At 48.2% G+C, this 24,687-nt stretch overlaps 1 protein-coding gene across 1 annotated transcript in view; it reads right to left on the bottom strand.

Annotated features, from left to right (window-relative positions):
• Positions 1-1,763: 1,763 nt before the first annotated feature.
• The window catches only part of P3H2 (prolyl 3-hydroxylase 2), a 64,246-nt gene continuing 41,322 nt past the window's right edge, over positions 1,764-24,687 (bottom strand). Inside the window, exons 2-15 of the mRNA XM_014891584.2 lie at positions 19,056-19,202; positions 17,928-18,117; positions 15,092-15,223; positions 13,843-13,985; positions 11,919-12,008; positions 11,405-11,445; positions 10,826-10,920; positions 8,024-8,151; positions 7,410-7,505; positions 7,171-7,321; positions 6,542-6,659; positions 6,305-6,380; positions 4,986-5,126; positions 1,764-3,961 (exon numbers count right to left, since the gene is read on the bottom strand). Of these exons, the coding sequence (XP_014747070.2) occupies positions 3,869-3,961; positions 4,986-5,126; positions 6,305-6,380; positions 6,542-6,659; positions 7,171-7,321; positions 7,410-7,505; positions 8,024-8,151; positions 10,826-10,920; positions 11,405-11,445; positions 11,919-12,008; positions 13,843-13,985; positions 15,092-15,223; positions 17,928-18,117; positions 19,056-19,202 (1,641 nt within the window). The 3' untranslated portion in view covers positions 1,764-3,868. The remainder of the gene's footprint in view (positions 3,962-4,985; positions 5,127-6,304; positions 6,381-6,541; positions 6,660-7,170; positions 7,322-7,409; positions 7,506-8,023; positions 8,152-10,825; positions 10,921-11,404; positions 11,446-11,918; positions 12,009-13,842; positions 13,986-15,091; positions 15,224-17,927; positions 18,118-19,055; positions 19,203-24,687) is intronic.

Here is a 24,687-nt window from a genome sequence, read left to right as displayed (position 1 = left end):
GCATGAGCCATCAGGTGCCTTGCTGGGCTGTCATGACTTCTGTTAGCCACTGCTCCCGACCCTTGGTGCTTTTGCTGCCACTGGCTCTTCACACTGTTGCTGCATCCCTGACTGCAAAGTGCAGTCTTGTCCTTAATGAAGGCATCATTTCATCTGTATAGTCCTGAAATATGATGGGCTTCCCTTTGCTGAGACATGCCTGTGGCACAGAACAGGCTCCCCCAGTGCCCTCACAACCTGCAGCAGCTTTGTGCAAGGGGCGAGTGAACTTGGCTTGGGCTACTTGGACATGAATGCAAAACAAATCTCCTCGGTAGTAAAGGTGCCCTGGCATGGAGTAACAGCATGCAGGCTTCACTTTCAAAACCACATCCACCCCCAAACACACACACACACACATACATACACACACACACACACACACAGAACCACCTCAGTTGTTGTTTTAAATAATTCTAAATTCCATTACATTTCCTTTATGGGTAGGTTGTTTTTTGCCTCATTGACTGTCATAAATCAACCCTGCTAATCCCACTCTACATATATTATTATTATTATTATTATTATTATTAATAATAATAATAATAATAATAATAATAATAATAAGGGCACAGCAGAGTGAAAAAGGAACTAAGGCATGGCTCAACCACCTCCATCTCCAAAAGGCTCAGGTTGCTGGTGATAGAACTGGGGAATGTACAACAAATGGCCAACACCTAAGTGGGTTGGGCAAGCCTTGGCTGGAGGAGCTCGGAGCTGGCCTGGGGGCTATGAAGTGTGCTCTGAAATGCACATCAGTTTTGTGCTCAGTGCTGTGACTGCAGGCACTGCCTCCCTGGGGAGCTGCTTCATGATGGGGCTTTAGGAAGCAGCAATTACCAGACTGGTAGGTCAGAGGAGGAGTGACAGAGTGAACCAAAGTAGGAGGAAACAAAAATATAAGTGCACCAGGTTGTCCCTGGGGCATATTTGACCAAGGAGGAGTGTATACATTCAGTATTGTTGTCAGCTTTCTTTTTGCAGGGATGCAGGGATGCTAAGCCCCCACATCAAATCCGAGAGTTAAAATTCATTTCTCAGTCCAAGCCACCTTGGTGGCAAACCGTTCCACTTGGATACAACAGATGCAAAACCCTACGTTATGTTTTGTGCATGCCCCAAAGAGCTCTGTGACTCGCTCCTGTGAGGCTACAGAGTGACAGTAAACTTGGCACCCACCTCTGCTGTTGCAGCAGGAATACAAATCCACTTCTGAGCTAGACTTTGCCAGAGCAGAGAGGTGGAAAAACAAACAGGAAAAGTGCCTTTGACTCACTGCATTCCCATTTCCTGGCTTCAGCCTGGCCCAGGCTGCCAGCAGGTCTCATTGGCACAGCAGCACGGTGAAAGGCACAGCCCAGAGTATTCTCCCTTCTTGGGGGATGATTGCAATGAGTCCAGAAATGATGCATCCCCCGAGGCTGCTCCATGGCTCTGCACAAGAGTTGTTTCACCCAAAGTGGCTGTGGCCCTGAACACCCCAGCAGTGCACAGGGGCTGTGACTCCCTCCTGTTCACCAAACCATGGAGTATGGCCATGGTATGGGAGCTACTGCACAGCTGGATACAAGGCAGATGGACAGGCAGCCAAAAGCACACACACAGAGTCCATGCTCTAAGGGCTAAGGCAGGAAACCCCAAAGGCACAGGTGCCATCACAAAGCAGACCCCAAAGTGCCTGGTCTCTCCTTCTAATATTTGACTGAAGAAAGACAAAGACAAGCCCAGATGTGTTTGGTTTATTTTCCCTGGATTTAGACACAGCTCTGGCTAACCACCACAGCAACAAACAAACCATAACCTGTGCCAGGCCCTGCACCTCCTGGCAGGGGAACCAGCTGGTGGGATCCCTGGGAGGGCTGGGCTGCAGCGAGGGGCAGCTCTGCAGGATGCACTTGGGCACTGCTCATTGGGGAATGGCAGCACAGACCCACAAGGAAGGTGCAGCATTCAGAGTCGAGCCTTGGATGCAGCATGTGGAAGGACAATGAAATGGGGGTCAGCTCTCCAAACTCAACAGCTGCCCTCCCCTTCTTCTCCCTAGCTTTTCCTCTGGCTGTTTTGAAAAGAGAGATGGAGTTAAGTATTTACAGAAGAGGCACTTAAGCAGGGAAGGTTCTTCAAAGGCAGAGACCCGTGGGCAGCTCTTTGGGGAGCCAACTTGATGAATCTTTTCAACAATCTATGAGGAAGGGAGATAACAACAAAGGAATAAGCAATACTGGTGACTTAAAAATGCTCAGAGCCTTTTCCTCTGCAGATGCAGCATTGGAGGAGGAGCAGCAAACGACTCTTCCAGAATTTTCCAGGTGGTAACAGTTCCCTCTTCACAGTCTGGGCATTTCTCCTTTAAGATGCACAGAATTCCTCTTATCTTGCCCAGAACCAGCTTTGGAGGAGGTCTCTACAGAAGGACAATCCTTGTCTACATCCTTTGCAGCCAGTGACTGGATAGGAAGTGGGGGCTTCTGAGCCTGGGAGGTTTGAATAGGCACAAGGTACAGCAGCAAAGAGAAAAGACAGCTCTCTATTGCAGATTTTAAGTCCTGGGAAATGCCAAAACTGCAGAGGGGAGCAGAAAAGGACTGATGAAAGAGCCAACGCAGCAGGGAGCTGAGCAAAGCAGCTCAAGGATGGAACTCCAGCAAAGGTCCCTGCAGTGTTTTCTAGGTAGATTGCAGCCTTGCAGTAATTTCAACAGTGATGATTGCTAAAACCTGCCTTTTAGGAACTCTGTTCCAGCAGCAGAAGCAGCTGTTGGTTCAAAATAAAAGCTGTCCTTATGTCTAGAACAGCAATTCTGTGACTCAGTGCCTGTTCTGATGGAGACAGGGGCTGCTCTGATCCCACACACAGGACTAAATGTAATGGTTGGGGAAGAATGATTAACTGGCTTGGCAGCAGTTACTTGACTACCTGCTTTCACTGTAACATCCTCAGGCTGGGTCAGAACTACTCTGAGCAAACAGATACTACCACACCATGAACATCTGCTGCTTCTGCAGTGCCAAGATGAGAGGATGCAGCCTGGACATCCAGAGTAGAGAGCTGCACCGTGACCATCCAACACCACGGCACTGTAACTGCCTAAGCTGCTTTCCAACAGGGATCTGGAAATTATGACTACAAACTTTGGGTTTTAGCAGCAGACTGGGCTGGAAGCTCAAAGAATGCAGTGTGAAGCAGCATCCTTCATGTTCCCAGGCCATCAGCAAGAGAAGGGAGCATGAGTGACAGACCCTGTTTCACCAGAGTCAGCTGCAAATCACATCCCTTCATGCCCCTGCTCAGCAGCCTATTTCCAGAAGCTCTGCTCAGAAGTAAGCTTTGCATGGCTACAGAGGTATCTCCATTTTTCTAGGACTTGGGTTTTCCTTTTCCCCCTAAAAGGCATATTTCAAATGGTAAGGGACAGTCATAACTCAAATTTTTGTGCTCCAGTTTCCCCTAGCAGGAAGTAGGAGCAGGAAGACTGGTGCATTAGGACACCTGAGACTTTTCTCCAGCAGATGCTAAAGAGAAGCAGCTATTTTCGGTTGAGAAAGAAAAAAAAATAGATTTTCCAAGGAGGTAGAGTGGGCCTGAATGAGTCCTGAGAAGTGCTAGAGAAAAACAGGGAATGCTGGAAGCAGTCAGCCCCACCAGGAGATGCTGGCACAGGGATGAGGGTTCCAGCAAAAGCTGTGCTAAACACAGAAGAGGCATTCCTGAAACTCCACAATCATATTAACCTGTTAATTTATACAGCATCTCTGTACAAAAATAGAAGGGTTCTAATAAGATTAACAATATTAAATAAATATTTAATAGAAAAAGTCTTTGGCCTAGTTCATAGCTCATCCTTTGGGTTGATGTTCATTTCACTGGGTCCTAGATGCTCCTGGTCCAACATTGCAATCACTTCATCAGCCTGGATTCGTTCCTGCAAGAGGGGAAGGGAAGAAATGGTAACAGCAGAACTTCAGTGCCTGCTTCAGCTAATTCAGTGAGGCTCAGGCTGCTGGGAGGACACACAGCGAGGATTTTACCCCAGAACCAGCAGTGTAGGTGAGAGAACGGGGGAGAGTGTGGGACTGGAGCTGGGGATTTGCTGGGCACAATAAATAAAATCCCTTTCCACCTCAAGACCTGATTCCCTCCTCCCTGCAGGGCTGCAGTGGTTGGGGCAGAGCTGATGTTCCCTTGTCACACTCCACTAGCAGCCATAGCACACTCTCCTCCTGTCCCCTCTGCTTGTTGTTGATTTCCAGCTCAGGGCTGATCTCCTGCCATACAGGCACTGGAGGAATTTCTGCTAGTGCAAAAAAACTGGGACACATTGAAGTGCATGTCTGAAAATGAGCTTTTCCCCAAACCTTGTAGCCCACCTCCGTGGAGGTGGAATGAGGGGTTTGCATTCTTCCTGCAGTTAATTTTGCTTGGTCTTATTTTTACAGACCGGAATTGCTACCAAAGGGAGGCAGGGGCTTGTACAGTAGCTTTTTAAAACAGAATGTGGAGGGTGCCTGGTGAAAGGCATCACAGCTCAGATTGTCCAAGGCATCTTGGGTGCCCAGAGCCATGGACTTCAAGTTGTTGAAATGCCTTTGAGAGGACTTAGCAGAAGGACTCAGCACTGCACTCTGAGCTGCAGATGGCTCTGGAGGAATTCCCCATCCATCAGGCTGCTGCCACTAGGTGTCAGAAATGGCCAACCCAGCCCTGCACGGAGCCTTCCACGCCCCACTCAGCATCCCAGCCTGGCACTGCACTCCACAAGCCAAGGGCCATGGGTGCCCCAGGAAAAGCCTGTCCTGGGGACACCAGCTCATATCATGGGAGTGCTGCTGTGAGGATGTAAAGGGGGAAAACAGATGTACTAGGACTGGAGGAAATAAGATGGTCCTGGTTCCTGTGGGATGCTGGGTATGCCCCAACTCCCCTCCCATGAGGATGGAGGGACTCACCAGCTCTCTGTACAGAGGGTCCAAGGTGAACCAGAGAGCCACAGCACAGCGCTGGCCTTTGGTGACTGCCTTCACCCCGTGGGGGTTCTCTCCTCCTGACGAGAAGCTGATCATCCTCCCACACTTGGGCTTGATGGAGGCCTGCAGGGAAACAGCACAGCCGGGCTGGCAAGGCTGCACACACTGCCTGTGGCTGGGCTCACCACGGTCCAGGGCTTGGGAACTCACTGGGCATCCCTCTGCACTGCCCCAGGACCTAGTGAGCTGCTCTGGGGGACATATACAGCTCTGGACATGGCTGACAAAATGTGTGGGGGACTTAGGGAGGTGTGAAGCTTGTTGCTGATGTGCAGACATTGTGCAGAAAGGTCATAATGGCATGGAGTCTCTGCAAAGCCTGCAGGCGACCACCTAGAGCACAATGGGCCCGTGGCATAACTCCAGGGAGGTCAAGGGTAAGCCTGGCATGGCTATGAAACATTTTCCTTCCTTCCTTCCTTCCTTCCTTCCTTCCTTCCTTCCTTCCTTCCTTCCTTCCTTCCTTCCTTCCTTCCTTCCTTCCTTCCTTCCTTCCTTCCTTCCTTCCTTCCTTCCTTCCTTCCTTCCTTCCTTCCTTCCTTCCTTCCTTCCTTCCTTCCTTCCTTCCTTCCTTCCTTCCTTCCTTCCTTCCTTCCTTCCTTCCTTCCTTCCTTCCTTCCTTCCTTCCTTCCTTCCTTCCTTCCTTCCTTCCTTCCTTCCTTCCTTCCTTCCTTTTCCTCTTCTCTTGCCAGAGTCCATGAAGAGTCCTGCAGGACCTTAGCAGCAAAGGTGCCAACAAAATCAACCCTCTAGCACTTAAATAGACACAATCTACCCTCCAGCTTCTCCAGAGACCCCAGCATGGTGCCCAGACCTCTGTACAACCACGGAGTGAGTGCCCAGCTTCCTTAATGACCCCAAACAGAGATGAGGGCTCATGCCTGAGGCACATTCCTCTTAGAATCTGATGTCCACCACTGTGACCCACTCTGGAACAAGAGACCTGAATCAGGCACTTCATCTGTACGGAGACCAGTTCATGTTTGACCACGAGATGGGGTGGCAGCTCAGCAGTCCAGCTACCAGCCATCCCTCTGCCTGCACTGGGGTGGGGAGAACCCCTAATCCGCAGATTACTGCTTGGCACAGCCTCTAGGGGGGGAGCAGATGGTCTGTGAACCTCTGCAGCAGGATTTTGTATGGGCTGTTTGCAAGGTAGGAGCCACAGGCTGCCCGGAGAAGCCCAGAGCCCTGAGCATGGACTGCTGAGGAACAGCTTTTGGCCCACAGCAACAACTCACTGTCACAGTCTTGGCGTCCATCTCGGTGAAAATGAACTCGCCACCTTCAAAATCTGCGTTCATGTACAGGAGGGCACTGGGGAAGGAAGTGGAAAACCCCAGTTAGGGGAGCACTGGGGAGGTCTCAAGGCTGACTCCCACCTCCTGGACAGATCCCACATTGCTCCACTAAGACATGGGTGGGGGACAGCCAGAGGGAGAGAAGTCCCAAGGGAGATTCCTTCCCTTCCTTCCTACCTGTAATCCCGAAAGGTGTAGGCAGGAGGTTCCTTCCAGCACTCGTTGGCCTCGGGGTCCAAGAGGCAGTTGTCAGCATGGATGGGATGGCTCAGATCATTCCTTCGCTCCTGCTGGCCTAGGCAGGACCATGTGGAGGAAGGGGGAAGGAGAAGGGATGGATGAGATGGAAATGCCATGCTCTGTGGGGTCTCATCATGGGGTGACCCCACTCCCCGTGGTGTTCACAGGTGAGAGGGGGAAAGGAATGGCTGAGGAGAAAAAGCAGCATCTGAGGACTCAGATCTTCACAGCTCTGCCTGTTCCTGACTGCAGGAAAGCGAGATGGAGAGCTGGGGTTGGGTGGAAAGGAGAAGGGACAGACAAGAGGAGGCAAGATAAAAGGGAGGAGAAAATAGGAAGAGTTGCAGATATGAAAACCAAGAGACAACCCAGAAATTATTTTTTGGGGGACAGCAGTGCCCCCTTTTCGCTGCTATGGGATGCTGACTGTGCCCAGCCCTTGGCCACCAATTTAAGCATGAAGCAAAATAGAGCTACTGTGGGCTTGGGAGCCCCTCTCATAACCCCCCCACGGATTGCTGAACCCCTCCCATCCTGCCTGCCCCACTGACAGCCCCGTGTCTCACCGGAGAGGGCAGTGCGGCACACCAGGTGTGTGTAGGAGAAGTAGAGCGTGGAGTTGAGCTGGAAGTAGGACTGGACAATCCTGCGAGCCTTCTCACTGATGTCATAGAACAGCCGGGCACTCTTCAGGGGGACACGGCCCTCGTAGCCATACTGGGCAAGGAGAAGGGCAAAGAGAGGTCAGTGCATGTGCACGCTGGGAGGGAGGGCACGGGAGAGGAGGAGGAGGAGGGAGCTGTACCTTGAGGGCTTTGAGGACAGTGGCTCCTTCGAATCTCTCATTCGGGGTGTGGGGGGAGGTTTTGCCCCTGTAACCATCTCCAGCCAACATGATCCCCTGGAAGATATGAATACAGATGAGGAGTGAACTGATTGGTCAGGAGAGAGGGATCTGCAATGGAAGTACATGGCACCTCTTCCCCAAATTGCCCAGGGCTGCATTCACTGGGCCAGGTGAGTTGGGGTGGAAAGGTGCAGCAGCTCTTTGTGAACACAGATGCTGGATATCAACCACCCACCTCCTAACTGGGGATGTTCAGGCACCCTCAGTCCCTTCTGCAGCTCAGTTAATGCAAATAAGAAGGCTCAACCAGACTTGTGGATGAGCATCCTTTGGGGTTGTTATTACATGGGGAAAGAGCTCTTTCTGCACAGGCTCTGTCCTCCTGCACTGTGTTCATAAGAACAGCCCAGGATGGAGCAGCAGCTCCTGTGCTGCACTTATGGGTGTGCACTGGGGACCAGCATCCTCCTGCTCTCCACAGGCATCCTGCCATCAGCTGTACCACTCAGCAAGGCAGGAGCCCTGATCACACATCCAGCTGTCACACTCAGCCCAGGGCACTGCTCACTCACACTGGCCACCCTGTGCAGCTCCCGGCACTGCTCCTCTGAGATGACGTTGTCCAGCAGCACTCGCTGGGTGCCATTCAGCTGCTCAGAGTTGTAGACAAACTTCACATCGCTGTAGAGAAGAGGGCCCCCTGAGGAGAGACACAAAACCATCCTGCTGAACATGCCCTGGCTTGTTGAAATCTTGTACAGTGGCTGGAGGCCACTGAAGTCACCCAGGTGCACTGGCAGGCAAAGAGCTCCACAGCAGAGAGAAGAGTTTGGCCTCTCCTCAGAAACATAAGAAACAGAAGCAATAAGAACACAAGGAGATGAAATCAATTTGCTGCAGAAGCATCAGCATTTTCTACCTTCTCAACAGCTGCCTTGCAAATGCAGGGACTACAGCCTGGAAACACCAAACCCCAGTGGGACACTGGGAGAGACAGGGACAGTGGCTAACTTGACTCTCTAGCCCAGCTGTCAACACCAATGTAGGTTCCCATTGCATTTGTGCTGTGTGGAAGCTGCTGGCTTGGCAGGCAAAGCCACTCTCTGCAGCTGCCATCAGTGTTTTTTATCTTCTATTCATAGAGAAAACCTCACATGGGGCTGAGCTTGCAGCAAGCATTGCTCTCCTCCAAGAAGGAGGGCAGGGAGTGGGTGAGCCAGAGGACTCTCAGGATAATCCTCCTCCACTGAGACAAAGGAGCTGCCATGGCTGTCCCTGCCATCCCTCACATCCAGCCTCTGAGCTGCCTCCCTCTGCCTGCTAGCCTTTTACAAGATATTTCAATCCATCCCCACCAAACCTGGCAGATCAAAAAACCAGAGCAAGGCCCCTAAACCACCATCTTTTGAAGCCTCTTCCACACATCTCCTCCAAGAAAGAAAAGGAAAGAAATGGTAACAATAAAAGCCTAAACCAGATGTTTCTCCAGGAGAAAAATGAAATACATCTAAACTGTGAAGAAAATGATTTGTCACAGACAGGCAATGAAATAGAGGAAACAGAGCTGCAGAGTTCCTCTCACCATGTGGCACAAAGAAATTTCTCTGTGACAATGCTTTTGTAACTTTTACTTTTCCTACCTATTGAGTCAAAACTGTGTTCTTGGCAGGTCTGCTTGGCCTATGGAAGACATGTAAGGCCCACAGAGCCCTGTCATTAGCCCACAGCTTCATTTTTGAAGAGTTAGGCTTCTTGGAAATGGAAAAGATGGAATGTTTCTGGTGTTCACTGTGCTGATTTTGTTGCTTGATAACCACACCTATTGCAAATGCAGCTGGATCAGAATTCTCAAATCCAAACTCCTGGCAGGCTCCAACACAGGGCTGGGTTTTCCAGCTCAGATGTTGTTCTTCCCCAGCCATAGGCACATGAGGGATGAACATGGAAGGCATCACTCAACACTTCCAACACTTCTTCTTGTTCCTCCCAGGGAACTATGAGGCAGCTCTGTGCCATGGACACTGAACCCTTATCCCACACTGACAATGGGCTCCCACCTGCTTTCCTTGCCTCTGCCTGCCCTAAGCACCAGCAGAGAGACAGACCTGTTTCCTGTGTCTGTGCTCTGTGAAAAACACACCATAGAAGCTGAGGAATTCTTTGGACTTTTGGGAGTGAAGGAATTGGCAGAAAGGAGGAAGGGAGGAAGGGCAAAAGTACAGAAGAGTACAAAATTAAAATAGACTTTTCTCTTTTGGCCTTTTTCAAAGTAAAAAGAGGGAAAGAAGAAAGACACCAGAGAAAAGCAGCAGCTGGATGGACAAAAATCCCAGTTTCTTTTTGATGGTTTCAGTTTTCTTTGTAAACAAAAACATTCTGCAAGTAAACCAGAATAAGAGCACAGAAAGAAATAAAAACAGAAAGAAGGACTCTGAAATTACTTGGTTATAAACAGCAAACAGGCCAACAAATATAATTCAACCAGCTCTTGGCTTAAGCAAGATCTTTGGTATCTTCCTGTGGTATTTGCCTATTTTATGTACAGCTAGAGAAGGGATAACAACACTCTAAACACAACACTGAGCAGCTGGACACAACCTGGGCTGGGGAAAGCTGTGAAATTCCCCCAAAAGTGCTACCACCCATTGCATTACAGGGAGGTTTAATTGCCTGCTGCTGTGGAGCTGGCTCACTAGAGACAACACACCTCCTGGCTTGAGACCCTGTTGTTTTGCAGCAAGGACTCTGCTTTGGTGCTTGGCTAAAATATTGTTTTTCAAAATTGTTAAGGGGAAAAATCCTGTCTTTAGTAGAAGATGTTATGATATTTTCTGTGGTTGCTGAAAATGTGCTGAAATCAGTTGAAATGTCTGCTGACAGGGTTATAAACAAGTGATTTCATGTGAGCTAAGACATGAAACCATAAGCTTAGTCTGCAAAGAGAAGTGGTTGTTAGTATGGTGTGATCCAGCACATTTAGCAAAGCATCAGGACAGGCTGCTTCCAGCATCCATCCGTCTGCAGCCTGGACAACAGGGAACACACTGATCTTAAAAGCACCTGTAGGAAAGACTACTGTTTGCTCTATCGCTTTCCCCACGGTGAGGAAGGCCCAGCCTCCCAGCTCCACATCTCAGGGCTCTGGACTGAGTAGTTCAGCAGGTGGGAAAAACAAATCCAAGGGCAGAGCAATGCCCTGGGATCCACAGACCCAGAAATGCTGTGGCAGCACTGTGTCTCCTAAACAAAACTTGAACTCCCTTAAATAGGAGTGGCCCTCATTGCTCAGTGGCCAGCCTTTGCAGTCTGTAGTCTCTAGCAGTAGGAAAAAAAAATATCCCCTGATTTTGTTGAAACATCTTCATCAGCCTTACCCTCCTTCAGCTCTCGATCTGGCTTCGGCATGGGTTTCTTTGTCAGGGACAGCCGGGGCCCATCCTCTGGCTCACTGCTGATACTTGATGGGACACTGAGGAGCAAAAGAGAAGAGGAACATCATGACTTTGGCCACAAGTTCTTGGACTTGCACTTTTGCACCCTTTGGAAACTAAGACACAGAAATCCCAAGCAAATCAATACTTTGTACAAATGTCACAACCATACAGGTTGAAGTCCTCACCCTGCCCTGTGGAAAACATTGCTTTTCTGGCAATGGGAGCAACAGTTTCCACCGACAAAGCACAGACACTAACAAATCTGACCAGCACCACTTGCCTCATCCATCAAGTTCCCTCTAGACCATTGCTGGTTTTGAGGCAGTCAGCTAAAATAAGGTCCTTGTGGGAATGTTTGCAATGGTAAGGGGCAAAGGTCCCTAATTCAGCCATGATGGTGTGCTGGGTGGATGGGCAGCAGCCCTGAGTAGCAGGCTGGTCCCCACCATGAGCGCATTCCCTTGATCCCACCGTGGGGAATGGTGCAGCTGCAGCTCAGCTGGGGTGACTGTGGCTCACCTGTGCTCATCCTGGCGAGCGCCGTACCTGTTCCAGTAGTTCTGTAGGAAAAGAGGACAAACTTCTTCATTTAATGCTCCAGCCAAAGCCAGGGCATTACCTGCTCTGCCTGACTCCCAGGGACATCAGCCAGCCTCTCTGGCTCCACCCCACAAAAATTTAGGTAACGGCCTGAGGTCACCAGATTGAAAATGTGAACCCAAACTGGCACAGTGTGACGAGTACCTAGGAAGCCCAGCTTGCCCAGGCATCTGTGTCTCACCCCATCACCATGGCAGTGGCTGAGACTCAGACACCATGGCAAGAGAGCTGGACGAGGCTGTACGTGCCTCTCCTTCCCCCCAGGAATGCTTTCTTTGCCTTGCCATCACTATGTTCCTACAGGGAACGAACCAGGCCAAGACCCAGCTCCTGAGTCACCTGCACAGGACTGGATTTATAGGAGAGGGGCACGGGGAGCTGGTCCTATGGCTGTGAACCCCAAAGGTGCTAGGCACAGCACCCCCAGCATTACCAGCTCCGTGTAGGCGTATCCTAGGCCGGCTGCAGCCACCTGCAAGAGCTGAGACTCCAGCTTGTGGCGCCGCAGCAGCGCTCTGGCTTCCTGCAAAGAGAAGGAAAACAACAGCAGCTGCACATGGCCAGCTTTTGCAAGACAGTGGCAAAGCACCTCTGCTTCAGAGGGCTCTGGTTTTCATTCAATGCTGTAGGCAGGCTGCTGTGGGGTGAGGGATGCTTGGCACAACCCCAGGCACAAGGCTGAGCCACTCAGTACATGACAGAAGGTGTTCAACTATAGTAGAACCCATAGCTGGTCTGTGGGTTAGAGAGGGTTAATGAATGAGGTTTGTTTTGAGAAGTATTCTCTGACCAAGGCCATTGGCCTGGAGACGAAGAAGAAGAAGAAGAAGAAGAAGAAGAAGAAGAAGAAGAAGAAGAAGAAGAAGAAGAAGAAGAAGAAGAAGATAAGCAAGAAGAAACCTGCAGCTGCAGAAAGTATTTTTAGAAAAGTTTTATGGAAACAGAGGCGTAGATGGTTTTACACCAATGATCGTTATGTTGATTAATTGTAATGAAGAATGTGTAGGCTGTGTAGAGGGTATAGAAGACAGTGCTCTGTTGTAATAAACAGGTATTAGCCTTCTGAAATGTAGTGTGCCTTTTGTATGTCACGCCCACCCCTACAGTGACATTCAACAACTCATTTAGGAAGCCTGAATCCCCAAAACACATGTCCATAGCTGGCAGAAACTCCTGAGCACCTTGGAGAGCCTCAAAATATCTGGGCAAAAGGCTGACCAGAGAACCCTCAGCTGCGGAATGGGGGCAAGTTCAGACTGGTGGGGCAGGGACCCTGGCTGGGCTGTGCCTCAGTTCCCCACATGGAGCCCATGGCCTGGCCCTGGGATGCACTCAGAGTGCTTGGATGGGGGCCACAAAGCATAGCCAGCTGGAAACTGTCCATCAGAGGGCTTCATTTTGTATGAAAAATCTGCAAACAAAACACTGGTGTTTCTCCTAGAAAACTATTGTGCAAAGCAAAAGTCAATTCATTTTACAGAAAACTTCAAAATACTGTAAACAATTAAATGGTTTTGTCAACTTCAGGTTTTTTTCCTAGATTAATTTTGTGAGGGAAAACAACAATTTGTCTTGTTTTCCTTTTGATCATTTTGCTTTTACTTTTTAGTACTTTACCAAATTCCCCTTGATTTGCAAGGAATTCCCAAAGGAATGGAAACACCAGTTCCTGCCAACACTCTACATATGGTGCAAGAGGAATGAGCAGGGCTGGGATGGGATGGGATGGGATGGGATGGGATGGGATGGGATGGGAAGAACTTCTCTGTAGTGAGGAAGGCAGCCCCGGGGCCACAGATAAAGGCTGCCCAGACTGGAGAGGAAGCCTGTCCTGCTGGGTGATGGAACACACACTGTTTGGTTATTTGACCCCAGCCTAACCCTGTGATAGCAGAGCTACTCCCTGCAGAACAGGCTGATCTCTGAACTCCAAGCTAAGAGACTTGAGAGTAATGCTGAGATCCCAGCCTCCCCTGGGAAAATATTTCTCAGCCCTTTCTGAAGAGGTGCTGCCCTTTGCTCGGTGTTCCATTGCATTCCTCTGTGTGTTTGCTGGAGCACTGGGCAAGAGGAGGGTTTACACTGTTGGTCACTGCCCTCCCTGCCCTTGCTCAGGCTTCACTAGGCATTTAATCTCCATTTAAAGCAGATCCCGCCCACCAGCTTCTCCCCCACACCAGTGACTCTGAACTTGCACCCTGAAAATCTCTACTTCAACACCACTAGCGAGCCCAGCACTTCTGCTTCTCTTTTCAAAGTGGTCCCACTGGGGGAAAGCTGCCAAGCTGCTTTCATTTCCAGCAGATTCTTTTATTAAAGCCTCTCACCAAGAGCTCTCAGGTGTCACTCAGCCTCACCTTTCTGGGTTTGATGGTGGCTGGATCCACTGTACCTTCCAGGAGACCCTCGTAGTAACCTGCATTCTCCAGGACATCCTCATCGTCCGGGTGGAAGAGCAGGTAGGACTTGGCACACTCCAGGGCTTTTACGTAGTCACCAACTGGGGGGCAACACAACAGTGGTCAGGGGGGCACAGGGGCCTCACACAGAGCCCAGGAGGGGACTCTGCAGGGAGGGAAGCACAGCCTGAGCTCCCCATCAGCTGGAATGGCAGCCCAGCACTTCACAGGACTCTTCTAATACCACTTGGTCTTAACCACTCCACAGCAAGGAAACTGAGGCACAGAGACAAGACTTTTCTGCTATTATGCACAGACCAGATGGTATCCAGCTGGATGGGCAGGATGTGGATACTGTCCAGCATCAAACTGCTTCTCATCTCTCAGAGCTCATGGGGTTTTACCCACCACAGTAAACCTCCAACTGGGCAGAGAATAAAGAAGCCTGTACACCACACATGAACTGACTCCTCCTGCTTTCTTCTCGTTGTGTTGATGAATGAAGAATCTTTATGTTTGAATAGAAATTTTGACCCTTGCACAGTCTGCCCTTTTCAGTAAAGAGTTATTAGCAAAAGCCTGAGATAGCAGATTTCTGCAGATTTCTATTTTCTTTTATGTAACAGAACATAATAAAACATCACACACAACCACACAACTGGAATTATTCTTTTGCGCTGCCACCCCCTGACATTCTCCAACTCCTGCAACTTCACTGTAAATCTTAAAATATTTGGTAATTGGCAAAAATTGGCATCTTGGGATAAACTTGAGCTAACTCATATATTTGTTATATATTAATTTAGAAAATGTATCAGTTCATTTCAGAAAATGTGAAACATATAAATCCCAAGGATTTTAATATCAAAAGGCAAATGAAAGGACCCTTAAAAAGCATGATTTATTTAAAGAATAGTAATGTTTTAGCTAAAGTTTAAGCTAATGTTTAAGCCTAATGTTCAGGCTTTTAAAACCTGACTGATCATCTAAAACACCTTCATAAAACTACTTAATTGTATTGCAGTCAACCTGGCTTTTGAAGAGACAATTTCCAAATGTCCTTTGCTTGTCTTTCAGACCATGCCTCTGTATCACTGTAGTGTGGACATCGGGGCAAACAGCCTTACTCCCAAAAGGAGCGATCTGAACTCGTACAAAATGACCAGCACTCAGCAGGTGCTGTGAGCAGCAGCACGAGAGCCTTTACCTCTGTAATAGGCAAACTGCAGGTAGTCGTAGTGGAGGGGCAGGAAGTTCTCGATGGGCGAGATCCGTCCCGAGCGCGTGGCGAGCTCTCGGACACAGTCGTGTTTGCAGGCCAGCACCTGCATGTAGTGATCTGCCAGGAAAACACAGAGAAGGGGCTGAGCTGGGAAGGATGGTGATGGTGCTGAGACACAGCTTAAAACTCCTGAGCTGAGGGATGTGCAACTCACACCGCTTTGCCCCACCAGGTGAGTGTGTGCCCAGGGAAAGAGCTCAAGTTCCTCCCCAAAGCCAATTTGACAGAGCTGCAGATATATTTTTGTCCCCCTGAAGAAAAACATTCCTCCTCCTGTTAACTGTAGAGGGAGCTTGAGCATCTCTTTTGAGTGGCAGGAGCTGCTGCTTCTGCCCAGGGAAGCTGGGGCGTGCGGGGACTGCAGGTGGCAGGTAGCACTTCAACCCCAAAAACACACCCACAAAACAAGCAGAGGGGTGAAGACAAGGTGGCCACATGTGCAGCCACACGAAATCCAGCCCCAGACTCCCTCCCTTCAGCTCATCTTTAATCCTCTCCTTTCCTGCAGCAAGAAAGCTCCTGAGGGCACGGGGAGGTTTGGCTGAGAGGGGTTGGTGCAGATTCCCAGCACAGCCAAGCAAGGCCAGTCCAAAACGTCTGCGGTGCAAATCTGGGCAGCAGAAATCCCCATGTTTGCTGCTTCTCAAAGATGAGGTATATCCCAGGGAATCACAAGCACATGGTAAACATCTGCCATTAACAAAGTTTATTAATTAGTGAGACTCCACAGTATGGGCGTTGTACCAGCTGTACAATTTCAAAGCCAACACTGACATCTGATTCCATTTTGGAGCCCTTGCTGCAATGTACTTACGAATCTATTTTGTTTGCTCTGTCTCTGCACACCATTAAAAACCTTAAGAAACAAATAGGCTTGAAAATAACCATGTGCTCAGCTACCAAAGCATTTCTTAGAGCTGCCATAAAAACCGCTTCAGGAATTTGCAATAAAATCAAGTGGAAACTCAGAACGGTGCCTGTGTGCTCTTGACAGGTAGTCTGACCAGTTATCTGACTTAGCATGCACATCCAGGGTTATTACATTCAGAAAAGCAAGAAGGGAGAGGACACAAATCATATTTGTGTAATTTAAACCTGTTTAAGCATCCTAGATCTGAAATAATCAATCCATCACTGAGAAGCACTGCTTTTTCTTGGTACTGTCAAAGCGCCCTAGAAATAGGACTGGAATCAGCTCACTGAAATGTATCTGTCCCTGGGGGGAAAAGGTGAGAATGTTTCAACCCCAAGCAGCAGCACAGCAAATCAGTTTGGGATTGAAAAGAGAAATGAGTTTTGAAGAAACTTAAACTCTCTTTTCTTGGTATATTATGTGTTCCCACTCCCTACTGAAACATCTGGGCCTGAGTGCCTTGGACCAGGGGTGAACTTTAGATTATGCTGTCCTGGAAGGAACCACCTAAATTCCTATAGAAAAGCAATTGCATCACAGATCTTATTTCCCTCCCTCAGCTCCCTGTTTCTTTGGGTGCCTGAATGGCCCTGGGGTTTGTGGTTGTTATGGCGAGGCACACCTGGCCAAGCCACAGCACTTGCAGGGACCACCTGGCTGCTGTCCCTCCCAGGTGACATCCTGCTCTGACATGACCCTGTCTGTGCTCAGGATGGGCCAGCACACCTCAGACACCTCAGCTCACCGGGGCTGCACTCGACTTGCCCAGCACAGGAACAGTTTGTCCTGTTTGAAGAGCAGCAGCTTTCAGGGAGAAGGATGCTGGGTTTGCTTTGTCACTGAAGGCTGCTCTCTTGAGGCCCCTGGTGTCCTGGTCAAGGCTCTAAAAGCAGGCCTGATCAGCCACACTGGGACCAAGTCAGCCCTTCCAACACTTCTATTTTTTGCATGGGTAAACAAACACCACCAGGGCAGCTTCCCATCCAGAATTCTGGTAGTTTCTCCTCATGGTTCTTTCGATTAGATTTCCTGTCTCAACACAAACAGAATTATGCAAACCCAAAAGGCAGTCTTCATCTGAGTGAAGTATTTTCCACACAAGGAGCAAGATTTCAGGGCTTGATGCAACTCCAAGACCATAAGCAGATAAATAAGATTTCTGTCACCAATCAAACCTTAATTTATTGCTCTTCCTTCCCTTACGACTAATTAAATGTAATCTCATTTCTACTGAGAATGAACTGTTTTAATCCTCTCTGGCTCAGAGCCACACATGCAAATCTGAAGATTACACAGCAGCATTCAATTCTCTCCAGAGATTTCAGTCAAGATCATAATTAGGTGGGCCTCCACTAATGACAAATCCATCCTTTTGGATGGGGAGAAAATCCATGTTACGAGCCTTTCTGGCAACTTTCCTGGCCACCTGGAGCATGGCCAAGAGAACTCTGCTGTTCTCTTCATATGCTCTCAGAAACAGAAAACATAAACAAAGGCCAGCAATGTCTAGATTCCAGGAAGGTGTGTGAGACTGTGTACAGGGGAAATGGAAGCAGTTTATGATAAAGCACCTAAACTTCCAACTCTAGAAAGCTGCAAATGCTCCACGCATCTGGAAATGCATTTCTTCTAGCCCAGCTTCTATTCAGGACCAAAATGAGATGCTCTAGTTCACTGTCCTCTGAGTTTGCACTTTATGGGCTTCCAGGTGCCTCCTGCAGCGTTACTCACCAGCAGCACAGATGGAAGGGAAGACACTTCAACAAATCCAGCCAAAGGCCCAAACTCAATAATTAAAAACATTTCAGGGGCAAGGGTGAGAACTCTAAAAATGCAAAAAGATCTCACCTGCAATAGCTTCGTAGAGACCAGCCTTGTAATCCAGGTACTCGTGCTCCTCAAATCTCTGTGGCCCCTCGCACATGATCTGGCAATCCTCATCCTCAGAGTAGTAGCCTTTCAAGGCACGCTCCAAGAATTCAATGGCCAGCTCGTACTCCTCCTTGTCATAGTGCCTCACCCCAGCACTGTAGTCCTCCTGCAAAGCAGGTAGGCAGAACACACACCATGAGCAGGTTACACTGCCTGGAGCACAGCATCCTGCCCTTGCCACCTGCAGATGCTTCTCAAAAGAAGGTACAAGGGGACAGGGACAGGAGAGTCTTCCCAGATAGCAATCAGATATAACCACTTGTACCCAACCATGGTTAAGCCATCAATGGACTTTTGAACCAGTGGAACCTAATAAACCTGCCTAAATGCTCTTCTGAACTCCTCTATACTTAGAGAATCCTCAGTGCCACTCCTAGATTATGCATTGTATTTTCAAAAAATCCTTTTTTTTTGTTTTTACCCTCCTACCAGACGACACTGAATGCCAAGGAACAGATTGGTCCTGACCAAGGATGATCTTTCTTAGAATGGCCCCTAATGAGCACCTCCATTAATTACATCCAACAGCCATTCCTGCTCCCTTGAGACTTGTGAAATTGGGAAGTTGGGGATGGCCCTTGGGCTTTTGCTTTGGAGAAATTGAGACAGCTGACACTCTTGCTTGCCACTCTGCATCCTCACCAGCACAGCCACCCATGTGCAAGTACCCTGCCCAGGTGGGAGAACTCAGGTCAAAGGAAACACACAGGAGCCAAGATCTGTCATGGAGGAAACACACACAGGAGTTGAGATCTGTCATGGAGGCTTCCATCCAAGCTGTCTGCTGGTGTTTGTTCACAGCCATGTATGACCCCAGAGTTCTCAGAATAGAGGGACCAGGCTGGAGATGCAGCAATCAAAGAGCAGAGTGCCTAGAGAAGGCAGGAGTGGGCTTGCTTTAAGTGAAAATGGCAGAAGGGAGAGTTTGTTTTGCTGTATTGGTAAGAATTTCCCCATTCATAGATTTATCTCTCTTGGCCTCCTAATTTCTCCTCTCCAGACTTCCTGACACTTAAGGTGGGCACCTCTTCAGCTCAGACTCACCATGTGCTGCCTGGCCTCCTGGTCGATCAAGCTGACCTTCCCTGACGTGGTCTTGTAGTTCTCGAGGTCCTGCTGTATCTCCATGTGCTCAGGGTTTGCCATGAAGAAGGTGTGAGCTGCATTTGCTGCCTCCTCCAGCTTGTTCAGCTGTAACAAGATGAGAAAGACCAAGTGAGATTGGTGATGTAGGAAGGTGAACATAGCAGTTTATGCTGCATCCTCTGACATCCTTTTGATACCACTGGGAAATGATGGGACAAAAAAGGAAAACCTGAATGCAGAGGCAAAAGAAAAAAAGGCTGAATTGAGAGGAAAGCCCTATATAAATGAAATGGAAAGAGCTGGAGTTCCTGAGAGCCAGACAAGTCACTGCAACATGGTCTGTTGGTGATGGGATCCAGCCTGTTTTCCAGCAGCACATCCTCTTAACTCAGCTATTCCAACCCCCTGCACAGTCCCAGGTGGAAAGATGCTCTCATGAGATATGAGACAGAGAGAGGAGGGAAAAGTAGCTGCAAATTCTGCTCTCTCTACAAGCCTTGGAGGCTGGGCTACGTCCAGGCTGAGGGCTTCTACTTGGAGATGGGGACTGAGGACCATTTATTAAGTTCAGCTGTGTATAGCTGCAAAAGGCCAGACTGCTGATGGTGGCAAAGGTATAAAGAGAAGTTTATTTTGATATACCAAGTTATTTTGGGTTCAGATATTTACAACTGAGACCAGACATCAATTTCACCCTGGAGAAAGCCTCATAAACAAACAGAACTGTTAGTGCTAAACACATCCATGACAGCTGCTGGGAGCACCAGAAGCAGAACAGATGTTCAGGTGAAAGCTCTGCACGAGCTAGCAAGAGAGAAGTCACTAAAACACTTCTGAAAGAAAGCCAACACCACTGAGTACCAGCAATCTGCACTCAGGTCTCTGGGATATATCAGCAGTCTGACCCAAACCTGTGAGCCAGGGCCTGGCTAGTGCTAGCCCAGGCTAGGCTGTGTCCAAGTGTTCTCCTTGATGGCAAAACCCAAATCAAGCCCTGTGCCAGTGCTGCAAGGCTGCTCCTGAGGCACCAGAGCCAGCAAGCTCAGGCACATCCATGTGACATGGTACAGCAGCTCACCTGCACAGGCACCCAGCAGACAAACCCTGCCAGCAGAATGAGAACAGAGACCTGCAGGGAAGCAGGAGCTTCACATCCTGACATCCTGCAGCAGGGCAGACAAGCTCCAGGGCAGAGCTAGCCCAAGAAGCACACAGGAATATCCCCAAAAGGAAGGTGAAAGCCACAGCATCCCAGCCCACTCCCCAGGTCTGCACACCAGAGCACAGCTGTGCTGCAGTGCCCACAGAAACGCAAAAAATTTGCCTTGTGTAAACTTCAGAAGTTTTTAAGGATTATCTCTGTGCTGACAACATGTGCAGGGAAGCCAGATTTTACTGCAAAAACAACATCTATTCCAGTCTTTCATTTGGAGCTTTCCAAAGGACACCACTCTCCATAATAATCCCTTGGCTTTCCAGCAGGCATGAAAAATGACTATAAGAAATTTTTAACCGGGACAGCACATAAAAAACACAAAACCCCTTCAGAGCAGAAGTTTTGAACTTTTTTTTTTTCTTAAAAAAGAGACATTCCTATTCAGAAACATACGTTCCATTTTGAAATAGATCATTGCAACATAATCCCACTCTGGAAAGGTTCATTGCAGCTGGACACCATCAGATGTGGGAGAAAGGACTGACCAGAGCATCTCACAAAGGTTATTCTCAGGTCCTGCTGAGTGTCTGTGGGAATGCCACTGCAGCTGGTAGTTAGAGACAGTCAAGATGGAATAAAAGGTTTGTTGGAGATGTGAGCTGCTGACCTGACCCAGAGCACTGCTAAGAAGCCACTATTTGAGCTGCCTGGGGGAACTGCATTCTTCCACACCACAGATTTCTATTCACAAACAGCACCCTGCCTGTGCAGATTTAAAAGGGAATAAAGACCTCTCAGAAGGGGAAGTGGTCCCTCAAGACACAACCTGCAATAGTCTGCTCTGGGATGTTCTTTTTCCCCTTAGTTCTAGATCCTTTTCAGGAAGCTGTCAAAAACTGTCAGAGATCCCAGGATGGGCTTAGTTCTTCTGGATAAAGTCCACCCCTGTGAAACAGGATGAGTCTGATTTCTAGACAACAGAAAATCCCTTTCAAACAAGGCCCACACTGTGTCTAGTCCTGCTGGCTCTACACAGCAGCCATGACCTTTGGAGTTTGTTAAGTGGACTTGAAGCAGAACATTTCAACTCAACGCTTTTCAATTTATCATGTTCCATATTTCTCTTAGAAACATTCAAGTAACACGAAGAAGCCAACAGCTGCTAAGTTTGGAGGAGTTTTAAAGTGGGTGAGTGTATATAAAAGCAAAATTCCTAACTGGTAAGACACGTTCAGAGTCTAGCTCTGACATTAGTTATGAAACACTCTGGGGAAACCTTTGCCAAAACACTCTAAATTCACAAGAAGCAGGATATTTTGGTGCTTAAAGGTCTGGGCTGGGACGCAGGACACCTGGACTCAGTTCCTGGCCTTGTCACAATCTCACTGTGCAGCCACTGGAAAAAATAATTTTGTTTTTTTTGTGCCTGATTTTCCATTGTTTTTAACTAATAACAATAAAAATAATACCATTTTTCCCAGAGAGTTGTAATTTTGTTTTTTTGGATGGCAAGCAACTAGGGGGCCATGTGCAAGCATGTAACACAAGAAGATTTTGATCTTTGCACAACAACTGCTGAATGAAAATCAGCAAGGAAAAAATGACAAATGTAGACTCACAACCTCAGTATGTGCTCTAAGGTCTGCTGCTCACCCCACTGGAATGAGTGTATATTTCAACCAGAGAAGACACAAGAAATCAGAGCATCAGCACTGAGAGCCCTGGGAATACCCTGCCCTGTCCATTTTGATCTTGAAGGGGAAAACACAACACGTAGGCGCTGCTGGGTTCTGATGCTGGAAGATGTTTATTTCCCTCAATGTGATTTAGGAGTGGTTCATTTCACAGAAAAATAGGAAAAAATTATTTTAAGCAGCGGAACCTCAAATAAAAGAATATCAGCAAACTGCAAATGTTCCGTTTCACTCCAATCTGGGACAGTGCTGGCCTGGGCTTCAGTGGGATTGTGGCTTCCAGCCTGCAGAGATGGCTTGGACCAGGATAGCTGCTGTAACTGGAGCACTGTGCAGGAACAAACACAGGCTGGAGAAAGAACCTTGAGTGAGCATCTTGATCATCACTAGACAATTGAACCCAATTCTCACTGACAACCATTGAGAAAATCCTTTATGGAGCCTTCAGGGGCTGCACAGTGACACTTAACAACACTAACAGACCCTTACAATTCATTGTCGTGCTGGTACCTGCCAAGATAGGTTTAAGCCAGCAAACTCCACGCTGAGCCACCTGACTTGTACCTGTGATGCCACAGTCACCAACCTGCTGGGCTTAAGAACAAGCTGTCTCACTGAAAAATGTCTAACTTGCTGCTTGATTTTACCCCATTTTGGCTGCTGGGTCCCCTAAAGAGAATCAGAGCATTCACCTCATCACTTACACCTGCCCCAAACACCTCAGGCTGCCTCAGCCCCATGTGCAGGCATTTCTGAATTCACACTTGCCTTCACTACTTGCAGACAAATGAATTCGGACCAAAGCTCCTCTCGTGCCAGATGCTCAGCAAGCTGGCACAAATTCCTGCTCCTTCCCTAGGGAAAAAGCCTCACAGCAGCACCATGGCTTCAGCTACCATGACCCAAAACTTTCAGTCCTTTAAGTTTGCACTCTGGAGCTTGGCAGTGGGGATAAGGAAGTGGAAGAGGCAGGGTGAGGTCTGTGAGACAAGCACTGCTCAGCTTTACAGGGGGCTCATGCAGCCAGGGCTGCCCTCCCACCACCCCTCTGCTCGTGTTGAACACTGACACACTGCAGCTTATGGGGAAAGCAGCTGTAGCCAGACCAACTACAGGTATTCAGCTGCTCCCAGCTCACCCTGAGCTCTTCAGGGCAAAAACAAGGATAAAGAGGTGTGAAAGTCAGAGGATTTTATAGAGAATGTAGCCAAAGCAATACCGACTCTGCCTGAGAAAAGAGGTCACAGGTATGATATAACCAAGACCTCAGATTATTTTTCATGAGTTACCATTGCATTGAACTTAATATCAGATATTGGCAGCTGTCATGCATTCTGTGTCAGACTGTCCTAATCAAATCTGCTTCATTATTAAGGTTTCTTCATCACAGAAAATATAGTTTCAATTAAAACTTTTTTTTTTGAGGGGAAAAGAAGGAAGGTTTATATACTGGAAAATGTCAGATCCTTCAGCATTTCTTGCCGTGCCAGGACTGGACCTGCATGTAACCTCAGGTAATTGCAGAGTGCCTAAGCTTGGCATGGAGCTTGTGATGAAAAATTTCAAACCATTCAGCTGACCTAGAAAACAAAGTCTCCAACCTCGCAGACAATCCCTGGTTTGCTGAACAGATAATGTTTTTCTAATGTTTTTTCCAAACTTTTCCACAGCTCCAGTGCCGCTGTGTTGTCTTGAAGGCTTAGTGCACTGGGCTCTGCAGAGGAAGGAGGCTCTGGAGCCTGCAAGCACAACAAGGGAAATAAAAGGTTCAGTGTCATGAAGGATTAATCTCGTTGTGTCTGTGCAGAGCTTACTGCCCAGCCGAGTAGGAGCAAGGAGCAGTGAGATGGCTATAAATAGCATGTGACCTTGTCTCAACTATTTTATTATTGCAAATAAGAAGGAAAAATTTCTCCAGAGAAGTTAATCGGGAAATTTTCCCTCTGCTGATGGGTCACACATTTGCACAATGATGACTGAGCTGTTTGCAGCCCACTGTGGCACCAACTGGCCCCACAGAACCACCAAAATCAGAGAGCAAGGCAAGAACACAGCATGAAAGGGCCTTAATCAAGTGCAGGGAATAGGTACCAAGAGCCAAAGGTGTGAGGCCATCTCTAAGTTCAGAACCACACCATCCCCTGCTCTCCAAACCTTTTACCAGTTTCTTGTCTTCCAACTCAAGATAAACAGGGCTGCCTCCTATCCCTGCTACTGCTGTGAAGGGGGGCAATAATTATGTCTTCCTGGAAGATCCACACGTATATTTTCAGAGGTTTTTTTTGTTTTCAAAATGAAGACAACCTCCAGCCTGCTTTGGACAGTTTCTGTTCGACCTCCCCAGCTTGTGTGCTGCTGCCACCTATTACTCTGGTAGACCCAAATCCAAAACAACAAATTTGCAGAATTGGCACAGGGAAAATCTCTCATGAGAAAGGAAATTTAGAAATGGCTTGGGGCTTTTTGGTATTCCAACAAGCAATTTTCAGGACACAAACACATATGTGGATTGGTAGGTACATGGTCAAATGAGCTGACTAAATGATGAATTAGTCTCCAGAAAGTGGGAGATACTTGGAAATCTACAACCAAATTGAACACACCACTTTAATATTCTTCATGGAAAAAATTCTTTCAATTAATGAAGACGGAAATTATATTGCTTAATGAACCTTCACTTGAGCCATGCTGGCATTATTTCATGTCTGCATGAGTCCATGCTGAGCAGACTGACTGGATA

This window comes from Sturnus vulgaris, chromosome 10, assembly GCF_052056855.1.
Source record: "Sturnus vulgaris isolate bStuVul1 chromosome 10, bStuVul1.hap1, whole genome shotgun sequence".
Classification (NCBI taxonomy): Eukaryota; Metazoa; Chordata; class Aves; order Passeriformes; family Sturnidae; genus Sturnus; species Sturnus vulgaris.
This window is presented reverse-complemented; position numbering and strand designations above follow the sequence as displayed.